The sequence below is a fragment of the Mesitornis unicolor genome, unplaced genomic scaffold (genome assembly GCF_000695765.1).
Source record: "Mesitornis unicolor isolate BGI_N332 unplaced genomic scaffold, ASM69576v1 scaffold496, whole genome shotgun sequence".
Taxonomy (NCBI): Eukaryota; Metazoa; Chordata; class Aves; order Mesitornithiformes; family Mesitornithidae; genus Mesitornis; species Mesitornis unicolor.
In genome coordinates this window covers 78,269-97,914 of record NW_010192796.1, presented here as the reverse complement: position 1 = coordinate 97,914, position 19,646 = coordinate 78,269, and the positions used below count along the sequence as shown (strand labels likewise).

Here is a 19,646-nt window from a genome sequence, read left to right as displayed (position 1 = left end):
ACTCTTTCCTGTTGTTATCAATGAGTTGTAGAGCTTGGGAATAGCTGTTCATGTAGTAGAGTAGAGTCTCAGTAACACAAAGAAATTATTGATAAATCTTATTTCTAGGTGTCAGTTTAGTTATATGGCCAGATGTAAAACCTAGTTAAAAATATCTTAGTTGAAATGTTTGAATTATTTAAAAGGAACTAGAAAGTATCCTGTATCGTCCTTAATTACAAGCATTAAATACCTTCTTCCCACTGTCTACACAACTCTCACACTTAATCTTTTATCTCTCAAGTAGAAATATAATAACTGAATTCATGTTATGTCATCAGATTCAGTACATTTGGAAAGAGAGGAGAGAAGGAGAGATTCAACTTATCTCTTGGCCAGCCCATGCTTGCTTATGTATTTATTTTTAATAGAGTATTATTACAGTGGAAATTAAACAATGAAAATAGTGAAAATGGGAGTCTGAAAGGTTTTTAACCTAGGGGAGAGAATGCAAAGCTGAATACTGCAAGTTATCATGTTAAATTTCCTAAACTAAGCTTACTGAGCCTTTCTGCTTATTGAGAGCTCTGGGACTTTTAGCTCAGCTATTGCATCTGAAAAACACAAAGCAGAATTTTTCCTGCCTGTTAAGTCAGGTGGCAGGAATGTGCCTGAAAACAAAGCCTCTGTGAAAGGGACACTTCCCTGATGTTAGATAATGGGATGGTCTCCTGTTTCAGTTTTTTGCCTTTACTGTATGCTTTCCATAATACCTTGCACAAGACGCTCATCTCTCTACCTCAGTCGAACGGTTTTACAGTTAAGAACAGTACTTCCCAACCCATCATCTTCTGAGAGGCTGAACTGGTTGATGATGACTAACAGTTCAGCTGTTGCACTGGAAGCTGTACTTGAAAAGTCCAAATAAATAGCCTGAAAATTCCTCCCTTTTGCAATGCTGTGTTGTTTCTTGGCTTCTACTGTAGATAGCATGGTTACCTCAACGGAAGGTCTGGGTTCTGACAGCGTCTTCGGTTTGCACGAAGACAGCCACTACCGAATAAGCAAGAGCCTTCTCAAGCCAGCAGAAGGGAGCACAGTACCCCTGACGAGAGTGAAGTGTTTGGTCTCTATGACAACCCCACATGATATCAGGCTTCATGGATCATCGGTTACGCCAGCATTCATTGAGTTTGACACCTCTCTTGAAGGGTTCGGGTAAGGTCCTACAGTGCTTTCAAATAGCATGGGGCACGGTACAGTGTTTTCTTACTTTCTTCTTTCAAAGAAATATTTGTAAATTTTAATGGACTGTTTGCAAACCAGAAACAAATGAATTCTTTAAAGAAAAGAATACTTCAAGCCACATAACTTTCCACTCTGACATTAATGACTTGTAACCAATGCTTGCTTGCTGTGTGTGAATGTAGAAGTCAGTATGTATCTCAACATTGACAGTACCCTCTCAGTTCTGGATTTCCTGTGACTTTTAAAACAAACATACCCTTGCAGAAATGCATTAGTTGCTAGGATTTATGTGCAACATTTGGATGACCCAAGTGCTCTGAAACCCACTTAAAATTGATTAAAAACTTGAAAATGAGGAAGTGGGCAAATCAGAAGTACAAGTAAAGCAGAGAAGGAAGTGATGTTGAGTCCAAAAAAAAACTAGAAAAAGCTGACTATTAACTGGAGGTATAGCCTGAATATAGTACTTAACTCATTTTGTCTTTTAGCACTATCACCTTCATTTACTGTTTATCCTCTCTCTGATTAAACACCTGCTGAGTGAGGCACTTTGAGGATCATGTAATATGATTTAACTTAACTATTCAGAAGATGAAAACATAACACCATTCTTAGCATCTGTTTAAGGAAAATATTTGTCTTTTTGGCTATAAAAGCTAAATAGAAAAACCTCAAAATACTGATTTTGTCCTGTGCTAAGTGGTAAATATTCAAAAATTCCTATAAAAAATTAGGCCAATAGTATAAGGAACAGGTATTCTTTAGCTGCCTGTGGACTGGTTCATAGGTGGAGGCTCACAAGTAGACGGAAAGCCAGGATCTCAGAGGAGGCAGTGTTGTGAAGTACCCACAAGTCAGACAATTGTGATAGGTACCTCCAATGATAAGTAATCGTTCAGAATTTCCCAGAAACTTTGTTAAAAGCTTAAGAAACCTGACAAGAAGCCTTATTAAAAGTCTTTTCATGACACAAGCCACCAAAAAGGACAACTGCTGTGAGGCCCAAAAGAGTGTGGCAGATTCTCATGAGATGAGTAATTCTTCAACATTTTTATTGCACTCTCTTCTTTTTTTTAAAGAGTTGTGAGAAGAGGTAGAAATTATCTGTTGTCCAGGGCTGTGCCACAATTTCATAAAACCAGAAACAGCTCCACCTGACAGAATTGTTCATCTTGTCTTTTTCTTTCCAGACATAATGTTTATATGACTGTGTTTCTTGTTTTGGTTCTGATGTGGCCTTCGACAGAGCCACTTGCATCTTAGTGCTTGTATTCCAGTTTACTTGGGGTGACTGGTCTGAGAGCACAGTCCAGCCTGCATATTTGGGAGCTCTGCTGCTCTGCACTCTCTTTTCAGCTTTGCTAAGCAAGGATGCAGTGCATCTAACCTTCATATCCAATATTGTCAGGGACAGACTTTTATTTGAAAACAAGTGGTTCTCAGAACTATGTTCCACATCCCTCATAAGAGAAAAGAAAATGGTTTTGACCTAAGAACTTGAAATAGGCTAACAAAATAAGTTGTTACTGTGGTTGCTCCAGGGAATTTGTGGATGCTTGCAATGTGTCAAGAAGTAATCCACATAATGCAGTTATGACTTCTTGTAATTTCAACAAGTCACTTAAGGCTTTCATAATCGATTAAAAAAAATATAGAAACTTTTTGGACTGTTTCTGAGTGCTAGGGTGTTTCATGAACTCAACAGAGTTAACAGTCAGTTGGTGGACCCTTGCAAGTTATCTGCTTAGAGAGAACATGCTTGTAACACCATTGACTATGGGGGGTTAGCCCAGAGTATAACATTTTCAAGGGGGAGGAAGAAGTATGTGATGAGAACTGTAATCAGAAAAAAGTAAGTAGTGACCAGAACCACAGGCAGCTGTTGCTTTAAGATGGTTGGTCAAGTTAACTCTTTATAGCTTACTTGAGAACAAAATAACTCCTAGCTCTGTAAGGCAGCTCAAGTACAGTGTACTTAAACCAGCCTGCTCAAGTGTGTCAACAAAATGATGATTCTTAAGCAAGTGGAAGACCTGTCATTTTGCCTCCAGTAGGACAATCTGTACAAACTGGAAGTTGAACTGCTGTGGGGATTCACTCCATCTTGGGTAGGCTGGTCACTGAAAGGTACTCCTTATATCTATTTCCATTGCGTCCACAACATTGCCGGCTCTTGTAAGGACCAAATGTAGCTAATTTGGTGAAATACAGTGTCACTGTAAGAGTGTACATACTTAAAATAGGAACACTACAGTATGCAGTTACCAGATACTTTGAATATTTAGCTAATCCAATGTCTTTGGGAGTCCAGAACTTCGTAAAGGCTACAGCAAGGTGGCACACATGGGAGCATCTTACACTGTGGAGCCACGTAGGCATAAATGTCTCTGCTTTTGCACCAGAGATGTATGCTGCCAAAGCTCTTTGCACTAGAGATAATTTCGCTTCACAAGGAGAAATTTTGAGAATTCATTTCTATTTTTTATTAACATGTACAGCCAAGGAGAGTGATGGTATGCTTATATTATGTGGTATATTTTCCTAGGCTTTACTTTGTTTGTATTGACTTTCATAAACTCTAGTGTGTTACTGGTCTTCTATTTAACAGCTGCCTGTTCTTGCCAAGTTTGGCTCCCCATAATGCACCTACAAATAATGCTGTTACAACAGGACTTGTTGATGGTGCAGTTGTCAGTGGAATTGGAACTGGTAAGTACTCAAGTATGACTGTTAGCAGTGTTTTGTATCTGATGTTCTTTAGTCCTCTTACATTTCTTTGTTAACCATGAAGTGACAGTATGGACATTGCACACTCATAATTGAAAACTTGTGTCTTTTTGGGTCTGCGTTCCTGTTATTTTTTGCTCCCAAATCAATGAAAAGCAATATGAAACACAAATGTGTGATTGCGTTAAAATACAAGACTTTCTGCAGAAGGTTAAATTTTAATCAAGAGGAGTGTGTGAATAGTGAACCTGGATGCATTAAGAAAAAGTTGAGGTGGTAGTGGGAGGTTGCCAGAGCATAGGAAACATGCTGTACTTGTGGATTTGTTCTGCTGAATTCCTGATTGAATTTATTACGGGTGTAGTTACACGTGTATAATCACAAAAATCTCATCTAAATTGTTTGCTATCTCTTATCCCTGTTAAGCCTATAGGAACCTGGTGAGCTGCAGGTCTAACTGGACATGACCACTTAGTTTAAAAGGCATTAAGTCTAAAAACTAGGTTGAGGTTTACTGCAGTAAGACAGAATTAGTGTTAGACAGTACTTGAAGTCTTTGAGCATTTTATTGTTCTCTGGGATTACCCCAGGAGATGGAGTCAGGTGTATACAGTAGAGAGATCTTCCATTAAATGGAGTCAGGTGTATACGGTAAAGAGATCTTCCACAAAGGCTTCTTCAATGAAACACACCTATGGAAGAAGCATCTTGTCATTATATTAGCAGTTTCTGAGGGCCATTTCCACTTTTTTTGTCCAGGGAACTGAAACTGGATTGTTCTGAACAAGTACACCTTCAGAGTTGATTTTTGGTTTTAGAGCAGGAGGGAATAGTGTACAATTCTTACTTTACTCTGTTTTGAAAGAAGCTCTTCTGAGCTAGCTTTATATGGATTTTTCTCCAGGCTTGACTCAGAAATGAAGGAAGTATCACTGAAGGCCACAAAGGGAAAGTTTCAGAAAGCATAGCGGGTACCAACTGAGGGACTGAGCTGATACAAAAAAAGGGACAGGAACACATAGGTATCCTAAGTACTAGCTACTCCAACTATATAATGGGCTTTTGTATTTGTTTTTAGGTGAAAGATTTTTCCCACCGCCATCTGGTTTAAGCTACTCAACTTGGTTTTGTATTGAACATTTTAGTACACCTCCTAATAACCATCCTGTGAGACTTCTTACTGTAGTGCGGCGTGCAAACTCCTCGGAGCAGCATTATGTATGCCTTGCCATCGTCTTCTCAGCAAAAGACCGGTCACTGATTGTTTCAACTAAAGAGGAATTGCTTCAAAATTACAGTAAGAGTTGTGTTGTGTTGCCAGCTAATCCTGACGATACTATGGGCATGTGACTGCAAGTGTATTTTGAAACTAGTGTCTACAAGAATTGTGTGTGATGGAACTTCAGTTGCAGCTTCACCAGCTCTTGATGGGTTTTGACAGTGAAAAGATGCAAAATGTAAATATTTGTGTAGAAATTTTTTATAATTTCTAAATATTACCTGATATCTGCATATAAAGGGGTTTTTTTGTTTTGTTTTGTTTTGTTTTTTTCAAAAAAACTCAAGTATTACAGATTTGAAGGAGGAATTATGTCATTGTTTTTTGGAGGTTTTTGCTTTTTGTTTGTCTTGTATCATTCACTTTAAACATCATCTTTTGAAGTGCAAATGTTAACTATCACTGCTTTGAAAAGTTTGGAAATAGTAAACTGACAGGTTGTGAAAGCTTTTTCAGTTTGGATAGTTCTGACGCTGGAGAGCTATTTGAAGTTGATCATTCTTTCACTTCATGTTTTAATGCTATGATCAGTTTTCAGAAAGAGTTTGTACCATCATTCAGTATCTCGTGCACAGGAGGTGCAATGAAGATCTCAGTGAAGCTGGTGAGGCTAGTGAATTTTCTAGGGAGAGCTATCAGTGCAGTCAGGGTCATCAGACTTACCAACTCCTGTCTCCTGCCTTGTTCTCCATCAGAGCCTCCAAAAAATCATGAGTTTTGACAGGCCATTTATGCACCATGGCTGTGGAGGAGCTGAGAGGGATCAGGGCAGCCTTCTGCACGTGTTTCAGACTTCACTCTTTACCAGACCAACATGCTGGGTTACAAGTGGTTATCAAAAATCTGTTCCTGGTTCTGTTCTTTCCTTTGAGTAGTGGGCACTAATAAAGACTTTTTGTAACTGTTACTATTTAAAAAAAACAACAACAAAACAACAAACCAGATTGTTATGGAATATTCCTTATATTCATGTTAAGAGGACGTTTGCATCATTAACTGCAGTAGTTTCTCTTAGTAGAAGTCAGGTTCAAGACCTAAAACTTGAGAGTTGAAGACCCATGATATAAAGAAGGAACTAAAAGTCTTAAATTACAAAGATAACAGCAGTGTTTTCTTTCTCAGAAGCCTGGTATTTTGTAAGAGAGAATAAGTTTATCTTCATCGTAATTGCTTTAGCCTGCACTGGAGCTATAGATGCTAGGTTTTTAGTTTGTAAGCCCCTATTATCTATCTCAAAAAGAGATTGGATTTTAAGACGCTTTGTCAGAGAAGATCTGAAGGTCTCTGACTACAAAGACTGTTTTTTAATTGAATGGGATACTTTGCTTTACTGGAGTACTGCTCTGTCATGGCTAAGCTGTAGGTGATCGTGTATGTCAAGGGCTGAGCAGGTAAGTACCTGAAGAACTGAGATGGCAGGCCCTCCTGCATAGGGACTGGAAGTGCTGATGCTCTATTGTAAGAATAAAAGGAGTGTTTTAAGGATCCTTCTTGTGAGCAAGGTTTTTGACTGAGAAAAAGAATTTGAGGTTATTTTTGCATCTGAAAGTTAGTTCTGAATCCTCTGGTTTTATCATTTTCCTTGTGCTACTTCTAAAGAAATGAGTGTTCTCCCTGTACAGGAGGCTGTTGAGGTAAGAGGTTTAGTGGTTTATTTTCCTTCAATATGAAAGAATGAAGAGAGATGTGAAAAGCTCCTGTTTTCTCTTGAAGTGTTCCTTGGTGGAGGATTTTCATCTTTCTTTTTCTTTTTTTTTTTTTTGCTTTCAAGTAGTGTGGGTTATTCTGCTTTGTGATGGAGAAGCTAATGCATCTGCAAACTGATTACGCCCTCTGGTATGAAATCAAAGGATGCCTTTTAGAGTATTTTTTAAATTGTATTTTGAGAACTAAAGTGTGTTTCAACATTCAGGAGAAGGGAATTCAGCACTTGTTAGTGAAGAAAGACCTGGGTAATGCTAGAAAGTATAGGTGGGTGAATTTGGGATTGGTGGTCAGCAGTTTGTGGTTTGCAGTCTTGTGGAGAGGCTGGGAGTGGGTTCCTCTGGCCACACACCTGGAAGGCAGGCATTGATCTCCAGTTTGTCTGGCTGTGGGTGTGAGGGTGGCTGATGGAGCTGTGGGTGCATCTCACCTCAGCCCGTAGCTGCTGCTGGTGCTTGTGCTGGGTCAGCAGCCTTATGGCCCAGGCTACACTGCTGATACAGTCAAGGGGGAAGGTGAGTGAGAGTGACTCGCTGGGGTTACAGTACAAAAACTAGAACAGACAAGATGTCATGAAGCCTTTGTTTTGACTTGGGCAGAGGTGTCTCAGCCCTAAGCTACCCCTTCAGTAGCAGCATTTCAGAAAATTAGTTTTCTTCAGAACTACAAAATGGAGAAGAGGAGAACCCAGACTGCCAAGGCTCGAGTTATGAGTATCCCTGGCCTGTGCTTGATGCATGTCCCCCTAGCCATTTGTGGCTTCTGTTACAGAAAAAAGTCTCAGGCTTTTAACCTCATCTTTAACTTCCCTTATTGATGCTGTATAATTTAGGTTGATTCTGATGCAGATGGTAAGAAAGGCAGTCCTTTTATCTTCTTTTGTGTGTGACCTGATTGTTTAAGCAAAATAGTGGCGAGCTTATACTGGCTGTCTGTAGCCAGGTGGGGCAGGGGTGAGGTGGGGTTTCTGTGGGAAAAGGTCAGGGTTGCCCCATGCCAAACACGGCCAGTGCCATCTGGCTCCGCAGCAGATAACCCCCACAGGACACGGCTGAGCCCAGCAGCCAGGCTGGTGGCACCTCTGGGAAAACATATGCAAGAGAGGGCGAAACGCTGTGTTGAGTGAGGAGAAAGGGAAAACAATGTGAGAGAAACTGCCCTGAGAACACCAAGGTGAGAGCAGGAGGAAGGGAAGGGGCTCTCCAGGCACTGGAGCAGAGGTGCCTTGAGAGGACCATGCTGGAGCAGATAGTGACACATGTAGAAGAGACCATGGTACAGTAGGGAAAAGTGTGAGGAAAAAGTTCAGGAATTATGGGTATCTTTCTCTCCACAGTATGAGAAAGGTGAAAAATAGCCCTATAGGTTTAGAGAGACATCTGTTATTTCTTGCTGATTACTGCTGTAAATATTTAAAAAAAACAAACCAACAAAAAACACAACAAAAATCTTTCTGAGACTTGCATGGTGGCATGAGAAAGGTAGTAAAAACTTGAGTGAACAAGTCATTCCAGCTAAAATTTCAAAGAGAGAGCAGGAGGGGAGAAGTAAAACATAACTGCCAAAAGTCCATAAGCATCCTGAGAATTTTCTCAGAGAATTAAGAGAACCGAAGAAGAGACCCATTGTTGATACAACCAAAACCATATTGCTTTGTTAATGCGTGTTGTGGTTTAAGCCCAGTGGGCAACTGAGCACCATGATGTCATTAACTTACTTCTTCTCCCCCACATAGGATAGGGAGGAAAAAAAAACAAAGTATAACAGAGTTTGTGGGCTGAGACAAAGGACTGGGGAGGGTTTTTCACTCGCAATTTATGGTCATGGGCAAAAGACAGACTCATCTTGGGGAGAAAAGCAATTTAATTTTGTTACCAGTGACATCAGAGTAGAACAGTGAGAGATACAACCAGGTCTTACAGTCAACACCTTCTGCCACCCTTCCCTTCTTCCAGGGCTCAGCTTTGTTCCCTGTTTCTTTACCTCCCCTGCCAGTGGCACAGGGGGATGGGAATGGGTGTTGCAGTCAGTTCATCCCATGAGGTCTCTGCCACTGATTCTTCAGGAGTATGGAGGACTCCTCCCACTCTTCTTCTGCTTCCACGTGGCACCCTTCCCACAGGAGAAAAGTCCTCCACAAAACTCCAGTGTGGGTCTGCCTATGGCTGCAGGGTTGTTTTCCTCACAAACTGCTCTGGTGTGGTCTTCCATTCCACACAGTGCAGCCCATCCCACAGACTGCTCCAGCACACACCACCCATGGAGTCACAGCCTTTGTGGGGGCAGCCACCTTCTCATGTGGATCTGCTCCACTGTTGACTTTCCACAGACTGCAGGCGGGTCAACCTGCCCTCTCACCACAGGTTGCAGGGGGAACCTCAGCTCCATGCACTTCCTCCTCCCCCCATTTCTTTTCTTCACTGACCTTGGTGTCTGCACAGTTGTTCTTCTCACATCCCACTCCTTTTCTCTGCTGCAGGTTTCTTTTGCTGCTTCTTGAAGAGTTCTCAGCACTCTTGGGCTGGAGCTGCAGCAGGGCTTTAGCTTAAGTAGGGGCCAACCCAGCCCGGCCAGGTTGGGTCTGTGCCACCCACAACGGGGCCACACTGGCTGGGGCCAGGGCATGGGAGAGCAGACCATGCGCTGCACCTTTCTTAAATACGTGCTGTTTGGCTTGGCCTTGGTCAGAGGTGGGTCAAAAATTGGAGCCAGAGAAATTCTAGCAGCTTCTCACATGTCTATCTCCATAGTCCTTCCCTGCTGTCCCCTAAAAAAACCCCCAAACCGCAACCCTCACAGAAAACCCCATACAATGTGCAAGTATTTTAGGAAGTTCAGTTCAGTTCATTGTGACAATTTGGTCTGAATACTTTCTCAAAAATTCTGATTTCATTCTTTCAGTTCTTGTATTTGATAGTCTAAAGTCGTATCTTGTTAACTGTAGGAGTTTGTGCCTATTTGGTTAATTATAGTTTTGATTGCATTGTTAACAACATGCTTCCTAAAGTTTTGGCTTTAATGTTTTGCTGTAGATTGTTTTGTGTTAAGTCTAATGGCATAAGAAGCTTAAAACAAATGAATAACATTTCTGCTGGTGTCTGCTAACTGGTGCTTTTCCTTTAGTCGATGACTTCAGTGAGGAATCATCATTTTATGAAATTCTTCCTTGTTGTGCCCGTTTCCGCTGTGGTGACCTCATTGTGGAAGGCCAATGGCATCACCTAGTTCTGGTCATGAGTAAAGGCATGCTAAAGAACAGTACAGCTGCGCTCTACCTTGATGGACAGCTTGTTAACACTGTTAAGGTAAAATAAATCTTTAAATCCTCATTTTTACTGTTTGGAGTGATTTTTCTCTTTCTGTGCATATATATATGTCTGTGTGTGTGTGTGTAAAAAAAAAAATAATAAAAAAATTAAAAAACCCAAACAAACAAACACAAACCCAAAAAACCCACCAAAAATCCAAACAAAAAAAAAAACAAAGAAAAATGAGGAGCCTTGCAGAAAGTAGTCTTTGCTCACTACACAGCTCAGACCCAGCCATAGTCCTGTTAAGAGTAGAAGATAATCAATACTTTCTCAGGTGTGAGTGATAGTAATGCTAAAGTGAAGTGGGTGTATTTGCATTGAATGTGAGGCAAGTGTGACATGGCTACACTGCTGACTAGATTAATTAGAAGGCTGATAAAAAGCTGAAGATGACATATCCCAGGACCACATAGCAGATCTAATTTTGAATAACAGGAAGATTACAGAGTAAGACAGCTTTGCCAGTTTATCCATGTTGTTCCTTTTCCAACCCTCTTGCCACTCCAGAAGTAGCATCCTCTTATCAGTGATAACTGGGATGTCCAGTGTTGTCGGTTGGTTGTAGATGAAACACATTTAGTTGCAAAGGTGAGGTTTTTTTATTGTTAGGTGGAAGAAACTAGGAGGTCAAAAGCAGAGAAGAGCATTGTGGATCTGTCCATGGAGTACAAAGCATTCCTGATCTGTAACTGATAACCAAAGAGTATTTGCCACCTGGCAGGCATGGACCTTAAGGGACTAAGCTAATCCTGGTGTGGAGTGCAAATTAGCTAGTGTTACTGTACTGCTATAGGTAATACTATTTTTTTTTACTTTTTTGAACTTTTTTTTACTTTCAAAGTATTCACCTTTCAGTGTTCGTTTTTCAGAAAGGTCTATAGTAACTTTACTTGTTATGCTAAAAGCTGTAATACATGAGCATGTATCTGGCCATCTGTCTTGCCATACATGACTACATTCAATAGCTGGTAACAGATTATTTACCAGGTAGATAGAAAACACTTGTGAGATTGTTATTGCCATTATATATAGGCCAGTATCTTACCCATGTATTTGTTTTATTGCCATCTGAAAATCTTTTCAAATTGAGTTCATCACTTTTGCAGTTCAGCTCAAAACAGTATAATTACTATAGGCATGTTTTCAGTGGGTGAAGAAGGAGGAGAAAGAACACAAAGTTTATAATATTGTCTTACTGCTTTTGCAAAAAGTAATAACCATCATAAAGCACCACGTTTAGAATCGAGACACAGCCTTGTTCTCTAGCGTTTTTAAGCACAGAACATGCATGTTTTCATACTCTGTTTCCATACATACCTTCATCTTTTGAAAGCCATTTAACTTCTGATCTTTACATTTACCTTCTGGTTAATGTTCTTCACTGACTTTTGCTGTATGGTGTCTTAGAATACCGTGCATGACTTATCAGTCATTTGGTATGTTCCCTGGTTTGCAAATCACTTTCCCAAATTTTTGATCTCTTTACTTTTCTTTCATGGTACTCTTGCTCTTTCAATAACTTCACCATGTTTTTTTCTCCCTTACAGCTCCACTATATTCATAGTAGTCCTAGTGGGTCTGGTTCTGCCAATCCCCCTGTAGTCAGCACTGTTTATGCCTATATTGGCACACCACCCGCTCAACGCCAGCTCTCTTCATTAGTGTGGCGTTTGGGCCCTACACACTTTCTGGAGGAAGTTTTACCTGCCCCAGGTGTTAGCACCATTTATGAGCTGGGACCAAATTACGTTGGAAGCTTTCAAGCAGTATACTTACCATGTAAGTATAATTCAAATGATGGCAAATGACTTGACCGGGGTGTAGTTGAATCTTTTTGTGTGCATATTGGCAGAAGAGGTGAAAAAGGAAAGTATGCAGTAGCAGAGAGGAAAAGCTAGCTCTTCGTAGGAAGGAGATTAGTAGCTGCTATTGAAGAGAATGATGGAAATCCAAATTACTGTTTTATTATACTTCTGGTAGTTCTTGTACTGAGATATGATAGAAGTGCCTGTATTCCTTACTTTGCTTTTAAACCAGTTAGAAATACTTGAAGCTGTCATTATTCATACTGTGTATTATATTTATCTATAGAAAGTGAAATTGGAAAGGCATTTTAACTTGTCAGTTTCTAGTGATAGCACTCATTAATAAATCTGCAATGTATTCTGTTCTTTAAACACAGCTGTCTTGAAATGTCATTGTTATAAGGTCTAAATAGGTCAACTGACGAAAAAAAAAAATCCAACAGGGAAGGATTGTGGTGCAGCAGATGGTCTTTAAGCATTTGTTGCGAACAAATATGGACAATTCTATTCTTTTTTTAAAGTTTTCTTGTTTGAAATTGAGGGCAGTGCTGCACAAAAAGATATTAATAACCTTGTTAGAAATGTGTGTCCATAGCCCTGTTTTTAACTATTCAGACAACAGACTCTCAGTTAACTCTGGTCATATGAGCTGTCACTAGCAAAATTTTCCTGTTCGGTGGCATTCTCTGTCTTTCTATGCAGTTAGAGTACCTCCTTGCTAACATCAGTATTACATCAGAAGACCCTCATTGCTTTACCTGTTAATCACAGGGCTTTTCAGTGAATCATTACTGAAGATGGGCAAGTATCAAGTCATCTGTCCTTGCTTTGTCTTTCTCCATAAGGGCTATAATGCTCTCCAGCTCTTCTGGAGAGAAACCATCACCATCTCAAGGGAAGGAGGTAGTGAGTGATGTGAGTGGTAGGAGAACGGAAGTGTGTACAGGGAGTGCACAAAGTCTTACTTTCCATGGTGAAAAATGGAAATGTGGAGTGGTGACAGACCCTCCCCTCAAATGTAATGATGTTCAGGCTATGAAAGCACAAAGTATCATGAAAAAGAAGGTAGTTTTCCTTGCCCATCTTGAGTGAAAAACTTCAGGGAGTAGAATTTTGTCATGTACAGTTCTGTGTCACATACTTGCATTTTTGACAGCTGAACAAACCTGGCAAGCAAATCTGGATTTAGGTATCTGCTAGTCAATTATTATTTGTCTTGGAAGGCATTTTGGCTGGTGTTGTGCAAGTTTTAAGTACCAGATTGGCCAAAGCAACTTCCATTAATTTGTTCATTCACTTCTGAGAATTAAAGATCTTCCTGCCTTCCTAAGGCCATGTTCACCAGGAAGCCCACAGTACCTTAAAAGAATTCTTCATTTCTTAACATACTGATGTTTTCCAGTGTGTCTTTGTATTTCTCCTGCACAAGTTTTGCTCAGTTTGTTGTATTTCAAGAGTAGTTGGCTCCAGAACAAAGGGTATTTTTCTATTTGGGGCTAAGCTTGTGTTCATGTCACATGCCAGTACTGTGCCAAACCCTAAGGAATTTTATAGGGGGTGCAGCCTGAAGCTCTGTACCTTACCCTTCTATCCTGACTTCTCTATCCAAAATGCTTGTTTTACCTTGGTGTAATGATTGTCTGTGGGAATCCTAGAGAAGCGAAGAGCCCTTGCAATCTTCCACTGTTGTCCTTTATAGGGAAACTGAATCTTGTGACTTGCCGTTTACCTATGCAATGCTTCTTTCACAAGTTTTGTCCCTGCTTTTAGTGAGCAAGGATGCTATCTTCAGAGAATTTGTCCTGTGTTTAAACAAAATGAAAAGCCCCTCAGAGAGCAGTTATTAGTTCGGGAGAAGAAATTCCTTTCTCTGTTTGCTGAAATGGAAGGATTTTCTCAGGGCATCTGTGTGAGCTGAGGATCCAATGAGGATTTCATTTATGGGGAAACTGAGACTACTTCTCAAACGCTCTCTTAAGTGAAACTTGACAGGGAATTGACCCTGATTCAACAAATTATGTAGACATCCAGCTTCTCATTTGTTTCGCTGTTAGGTGAGGAGCCTTCATGCTTTTTAAAATTCCATTAATGTATTTCACTGGAGTTACAGACACCTTTTGACCTGGAACGATGATGCAGAAGTGAGTCTCTCTAAATTGTCAGGTGTTGAGTTTTGCACACTTCCTCTAAGTGTTGTAGACAGCTGTGAATCATAGTGTTTGCAGTGCCTCACAAGAACCTTCCACTTTCAGAGCAGTTTATACAAAACAGTAAAGATACAGTTATATATTGTCTTTGATACCTGGGCCTTTTGCTCTTTATTCAGTCTTGCATCTCTTGTGCCATTCTTTAAGGCAGTTTTCCTAGCAAATCGTTGTATTGGGTTGGCCAAAAAGTAATTGCATTTTTTTTTAATAGATGGACATACATGTCTTGAAATGTAACTTCATTTAAAACCACAAACTCATTATGTAAATTGACAACTGACAGTTCAAGCTTGTTTTAGAAAAAGAAAGTGCACAGCTTCATTAAAAATTATTTATTTGGCATTGATTAAAAAAAAGGAAAATCAAAAGAAACACATTCATCATATTTTGCGGTATTGCTTCGGAGAACAAAAAGATGCTGTACAAGCTCATTTTATGTGATTTATGTGATGTGTATGGTGAAGATGCCTTAAAGCTATGGCAGTATCAGAATTGGTTTGCTAAATTTCAGTCTGGAGATTTTTGATGTTAATGAAGCACCATGCTCAGAAAGGCCAGTCGAAGTTGGTAATGACAAAATGAAGGCATTGGTCAAATCCAGAAGGCACTGAACAACACCAGAGATAGCTGATAGTCTCAACATACTAAATTGAGCCATGAATATAATTTAAAACAGCTTGGATACATATCAAGGAAGCTCGATACCTGGGTACCACATGAGCTCAAAGAAATTCATCTCACCAAGTGCGTTGACATCTGCAATTCTCTCTTGGAACATGAAGAAAATGGTCCATTTTTGAAACACACAATAACAGGCGGTGACAAATGGATCATCTACAACAACAGCAAACAAAAAAAGATCATGGATCAAGCGTGATGAACCAGCTCAAAGCACTTCAAAAGCAGATATTCACCAAAGGAAGGTGATGTCAATCTGGTGGGATTTCAAAGATACTGTGTATTTTCATTGCTACCAATGAACAAGACCATTAATTCCGACTTGTACTGTCATCAACTGCATAAATTAAATAATGCTGTCAAACAGAAACATCGAGAATTGGTGAATCACAAAGGTGGTGTGTTTCTCAGTGATAACACTAGACCACATAAAAGTTTGGTCACTTGTCAAAAATTGTTACAGCTTGACTGTGATGTGTTACCACCTCCACCATGTTTACCAGACCTGGCACCATGAGACTACCATTGGTTTTGTTCTTTACAAAACGCCTTGACGGGTAAAACTTTGACTGCTGATGAGGATGTCAAATTGTTCCTGGAACTGTTTTTTGCTAAAAAGGATATTTTGAGTCTGAAAGATGGCAAAAGGTAATTGAACAAAATGGACACTATATCGTTTAATAAAGATTTGTTTCCCATGAAAAATTCACTTTTCATTTACCCAGAAAAAAAAGCAATTACTTTTTGGCTAACCTAATAAAATGTCTATTGTCACAGGCAAGGATGCAGATGGACCATATACTTCTTTGGTTTTTTATTAATTTGTTTGTTTTTCTTCAGGTGGGAAGGGAAGTGAACAGCCCTTTGACTGTATGCAAATTGAGAATAGGATTAATGTTACCTGCCAAAAATTCAGATGAGGAAGCACCACATCTTGTATTGCTTGGCAAAGCCACAGACTGCTACTGTGTTAATATAGTAGGCCTTCCCAAAAGGAAGTGTTTACTGTGCGTTGCCCTTTTATTTTAAATAGCAAATTTATTTCACAAATCCTATGCTATTGAGGTACTTTTGGGTACAGCAAGCAGGTACACAAAGATCATATCACATCTTGCCTGTTTGTAAAATTTTTATTTTATACCTATTCTGCAATATAATTTGCTTTAAGATTTCACTCTTTAAACTGAAAAGGAAAACAATGTTATTACTGAAATGAACTTTTATTTTGTCTTTAAGGCAAAGATTCAAAGTCTGAAGGAATCAATCCGTCTCCAGTATCTTTGGTACCAGAAGAGAAGGTTTCTTTTGGTCTCTATGCGCTCTCAGTTTCTTCATTTACAGTGGCGAAAATAAGGAAAGTTTACAACAAGTTGGATAGTAAAGCCATTGCCAAACAGGTATGTTGGGAAATTAGGTGGTTAGTGTGTACTACTTGTTTGTTCCCTTTTTTTTTTTTTTCCTTCTTCCGAAGCAATTTACTCAATGCAACCAGGAAAAACAGTGTACTTGTCAGGAAAGTTGCCTATAATTACTTCCATGTTTTTTTATAAAAAGTAAAAATTGAGTGAGATTGTATTTCTAAATCTTACTCGCATTCGTAAAATCACTGGTAGCTAGGCATCTTAGCACCTTTTGGAGGCATTTTGGCTTTTTAATGTAGTTTGCAGTTGTAATCCCATTGAAAAACAGTTGAGATTATATTGTTGAACAGTATTTCTGCTGTTGCAGATGAATAAAGCTGATAGCTTAGTCCTCTGACTGTGATTCTGTTTTGGAAACCAGAATATCCATTTGCATTTTTTTTCAAGATACATTAAAAGTCAGTGAATTAATTGTGCAAATAACCATTTGTGAAAAAAGGCTGAAAGCTGGGCTTGTTCAGCCTGGAGAAGAGAAGGCTCTGGGGAGACCTTATAGCGACCTTTCAATACATACAGAGGGCTTGTAAGAAAGATCGAGACAGACGTTTTACCAGAGCATGTAGTAACAGCACAAGGGGCAAGGGTTTAAAACTGAAAGAAGGTGGATTTAGATTGAACATAAGGATGAAAGTTTTTATGATGAGGGTTGAGAGAAGTTGTGGATGCCCCCTCCCTGGAAGTGTTCGAGGTCAGGTGGGCAGGGTTTTGAGCAACCTGATTTAGTGGAAGGTGTCCCTGCCCACAGCAGAAGGATTGGACTAGATTGGGTCTTTAAAGGCCCCTTTCAACCCAAACCATTCTGTGATCTGGTGGGATTATTTTTGAAGTTAGATTCATCTTCATTAAACTTTGGAAACTGGAGATTTCTGTTTACTTTATCATGACTCTAGCATAGTTCCTTTTTGTTATCTGTTACCTGCTCTTTATTACAGGGTGAAAATACACAAGTTATGTTTAGGCTTTCGTAAAAAAGAAATTCTTCCCTTTAGCCCCTTATTTTTTTTTCTTTGTTTTGTTCAGCTGGCCATTTCTTCTCATGAAAATGCCACACCTGTGAAGCTGCTACATAATTCAGCAGGGCATTTGAATGGACCAGCACGCTCCATTGGTGCAGCTTTGATAGGATATTTGGGTGAGCTGAGTATTTGAGAATTGTTATGTTTAAACATGATTAGTTACTTGACAATAAGAACTTAGGTCTTGAAGATAAATCATGTAATTAATGAATGTGATATTAATGGGACATTGCTAGATGTATTTAACATTTTTATGTTTTATGGACATACTTTTTCCTTTTCTACTAACATGGGATGCTTGTTTCAGCTTATATGAGTCTCTTTATGAAAATATACTTGATTACCATAGGTCATTAAAACTATTTTCCAGTGCAGTATTTCCTTCACCTCTTCTTCTGAGGTGTCATAGTTCTTCTAGTGATACTCTTCTCATAATTCAAGCAATGCTAGAATGAGAATTGCTTGCATATAGTCACAATTATTTTATACAAGAATGAGATTTGATTTTATTCTAAATTTTTTGCTGCCTATGCTCAGGTGTAAGAACATTTGTCCCCAAGCCTGTTGCCACTACACTGCAATACATTGGTGGAGCTGCTGCTATTTTGGGACTTGTAGCCATGGCATCAGATGTAGAAGGATTGTATGCAGCTGTGAAGGCCTTGGTCTGTGTGGTAAAGAGCAATCCATTAGCCAGCAAAGAAATGGAAAGAATCAGAGGTTATCAGGTATGTAAGAAATGTCTTAAAGGCTGATTGAATTCCACTGTCTGTCCTAACAGTTCCCATGGAAATTGCTCATAGTGTTGTGGTAATCCGTGTTTCTGCTCTGAAGTGTAGTGAGCTCTTGGCTAGTTAGCATAGGTGAGTTATTCAGGATGACTTCTAAAGGAGAGGGTGAAATGTTTTGCTAAGCAGTTGTGCACACTTAGCTGCTTTGCTGAATCTGACCCTTAATTAATAGCGAGGAACATCATAACTATGGCAAAGAAATTATTTTTTTCCTGTAATTGTGAACATACCCCTGCAAGCCTGGGAGTGTCTGTCTCCATGATCTGCCAGCAAGAGGGATACTTGAAGAAAACTGAACAAGTGGACTCCTAGAATCAATATTTTGAGGAAACTGCACAGACTTTATAGTTGTGCTGTTTGATTTCAAGCTGAAGACCTCTTAATTCTCCATTGGGGTGGGGAAAATGTAGTCAGTTATGCAGAAGGATTGGTTGACTGACTTGAAAAGATCTTCACTTGTCCAACACATTTTACATTTCTTACGAAGATGGTTTTACTGAACTGGAAGGTTCAGGCTGTCGTTTGGGTGGCATATTTACAAACCTTTTAAAGCTAATTGCTAATATTGAATTACAGAATGTGTTGGGTTGGAAGGACCTTTAAAGGTCATCTAGTTCAACCTTCTGCAGTAAGCAGAGACATCTTTAACTAAATCAGATGTCTCAGAGTATAATTATGTTGAACCATATTATTCCGTGTAGCTTATTGCAGACCTTGGCCTACTTTGACTAAACAAATCTAGACAGTGTTCTCCTTGTACCATAAGCAATCAGTGGATCATGACATATGACCTTATATTCCACTCATTGACTTCAGCAAATAGCATGGTTTGAGAGAGATTCCCAGAAATCTGTATTTCTTTAGTCATGTTTCAAAGAGGGATAGTGAAGCTCAACAGGCCAGTATGTTGAGAGTTTAACAAGTTTGCATCAGAAGACGAGAAATAGCAATAGTACACCTGGTAATTTTTTCTTTTGCAACCCAGGCTGTAAGTTAGAGCAGAAATGAGGACTGAAAGGGCAACATGTACAGTTATGCCTAGAGCAACAGAGAGTAGCAATAAAAAGGAAGGTTAAGCTTATTCAGGTTTATGTTGTCATGGCTACTTTTCTGTGTGTTCATAGACTACTAATTCCTTTTCTGTTTATTCGTTCAAGTTGCTGGCAATGCTGCTGAAGAAGAAACGATCCCTTTTGAACAGCCACATACTCCATCTGACCTTTTCCTTGGTAGGAACTGTTGATAGCGGGCATGAGACCTCCATTATTCCAAACTCTGCTGCCTTCCAGGATCTGCTCTGTGATTTTGAAGTACGTAAAGCTGCACAGAAAAGTGATGATGATACTGGATAGTGATTAAGTCAAGTGCTGATACCATACCTTAAATACTGAACAACAGTACACTATGTTGCTATCCTATTTTGTTATTTCATATATAGTACAGTAAAGCAGCTGTGTAGCAAGATTACTGGTAACTTTTC

General features: G+C 39.4%; 1 protein-coding gene across 1 annotated transcript in view; it reads left to right on the top strand.

The window, feature by feature from the left end:
- WDFY3 (WD repeat and FYVE domain containing 3) overlaps positions 1–19,646 on the top strand; it is a gene marked incomplete at its 5' end in the record, with an annotated part of 98,139 nt that overhangs the window by 25,386 nt on the left and 53,107 nt on the right. The window contains 9 exons of the mRNA XM_010187212.1: positions 966–1,197; positions 3,836–3,936; positions 5,033–5,251; positions 10,061–10,242; positions 11,796–12,027; positions 16,175–16,335; positions 17,380–17,491; positions 17,913–18,103; positions 19,324–19,476. Of these exons, the coding sequence (XP_010185514.1) occupies positions 966–1,197; positions 3,836–3,936; positions 5,033–5,251; positions 10,061–10,242; positions 11,796–12,027; positions 16,175–16,335; positions 17,380–17,491; positions 17,913–18,103; positions 19,324–19,476 (1,583 nt within the window). The remainder of the gene's footprint in view (positions 1–965; positions 1,198–3,835; positions 3,937–5,032; positions 5,252–10,060; positions 10,243–11,795; positions 12,028–16,174; positions 16,336–17,379; positions 17,492–17,912; positions 18,104–19,323; positions 19,477–19,646) is intronic.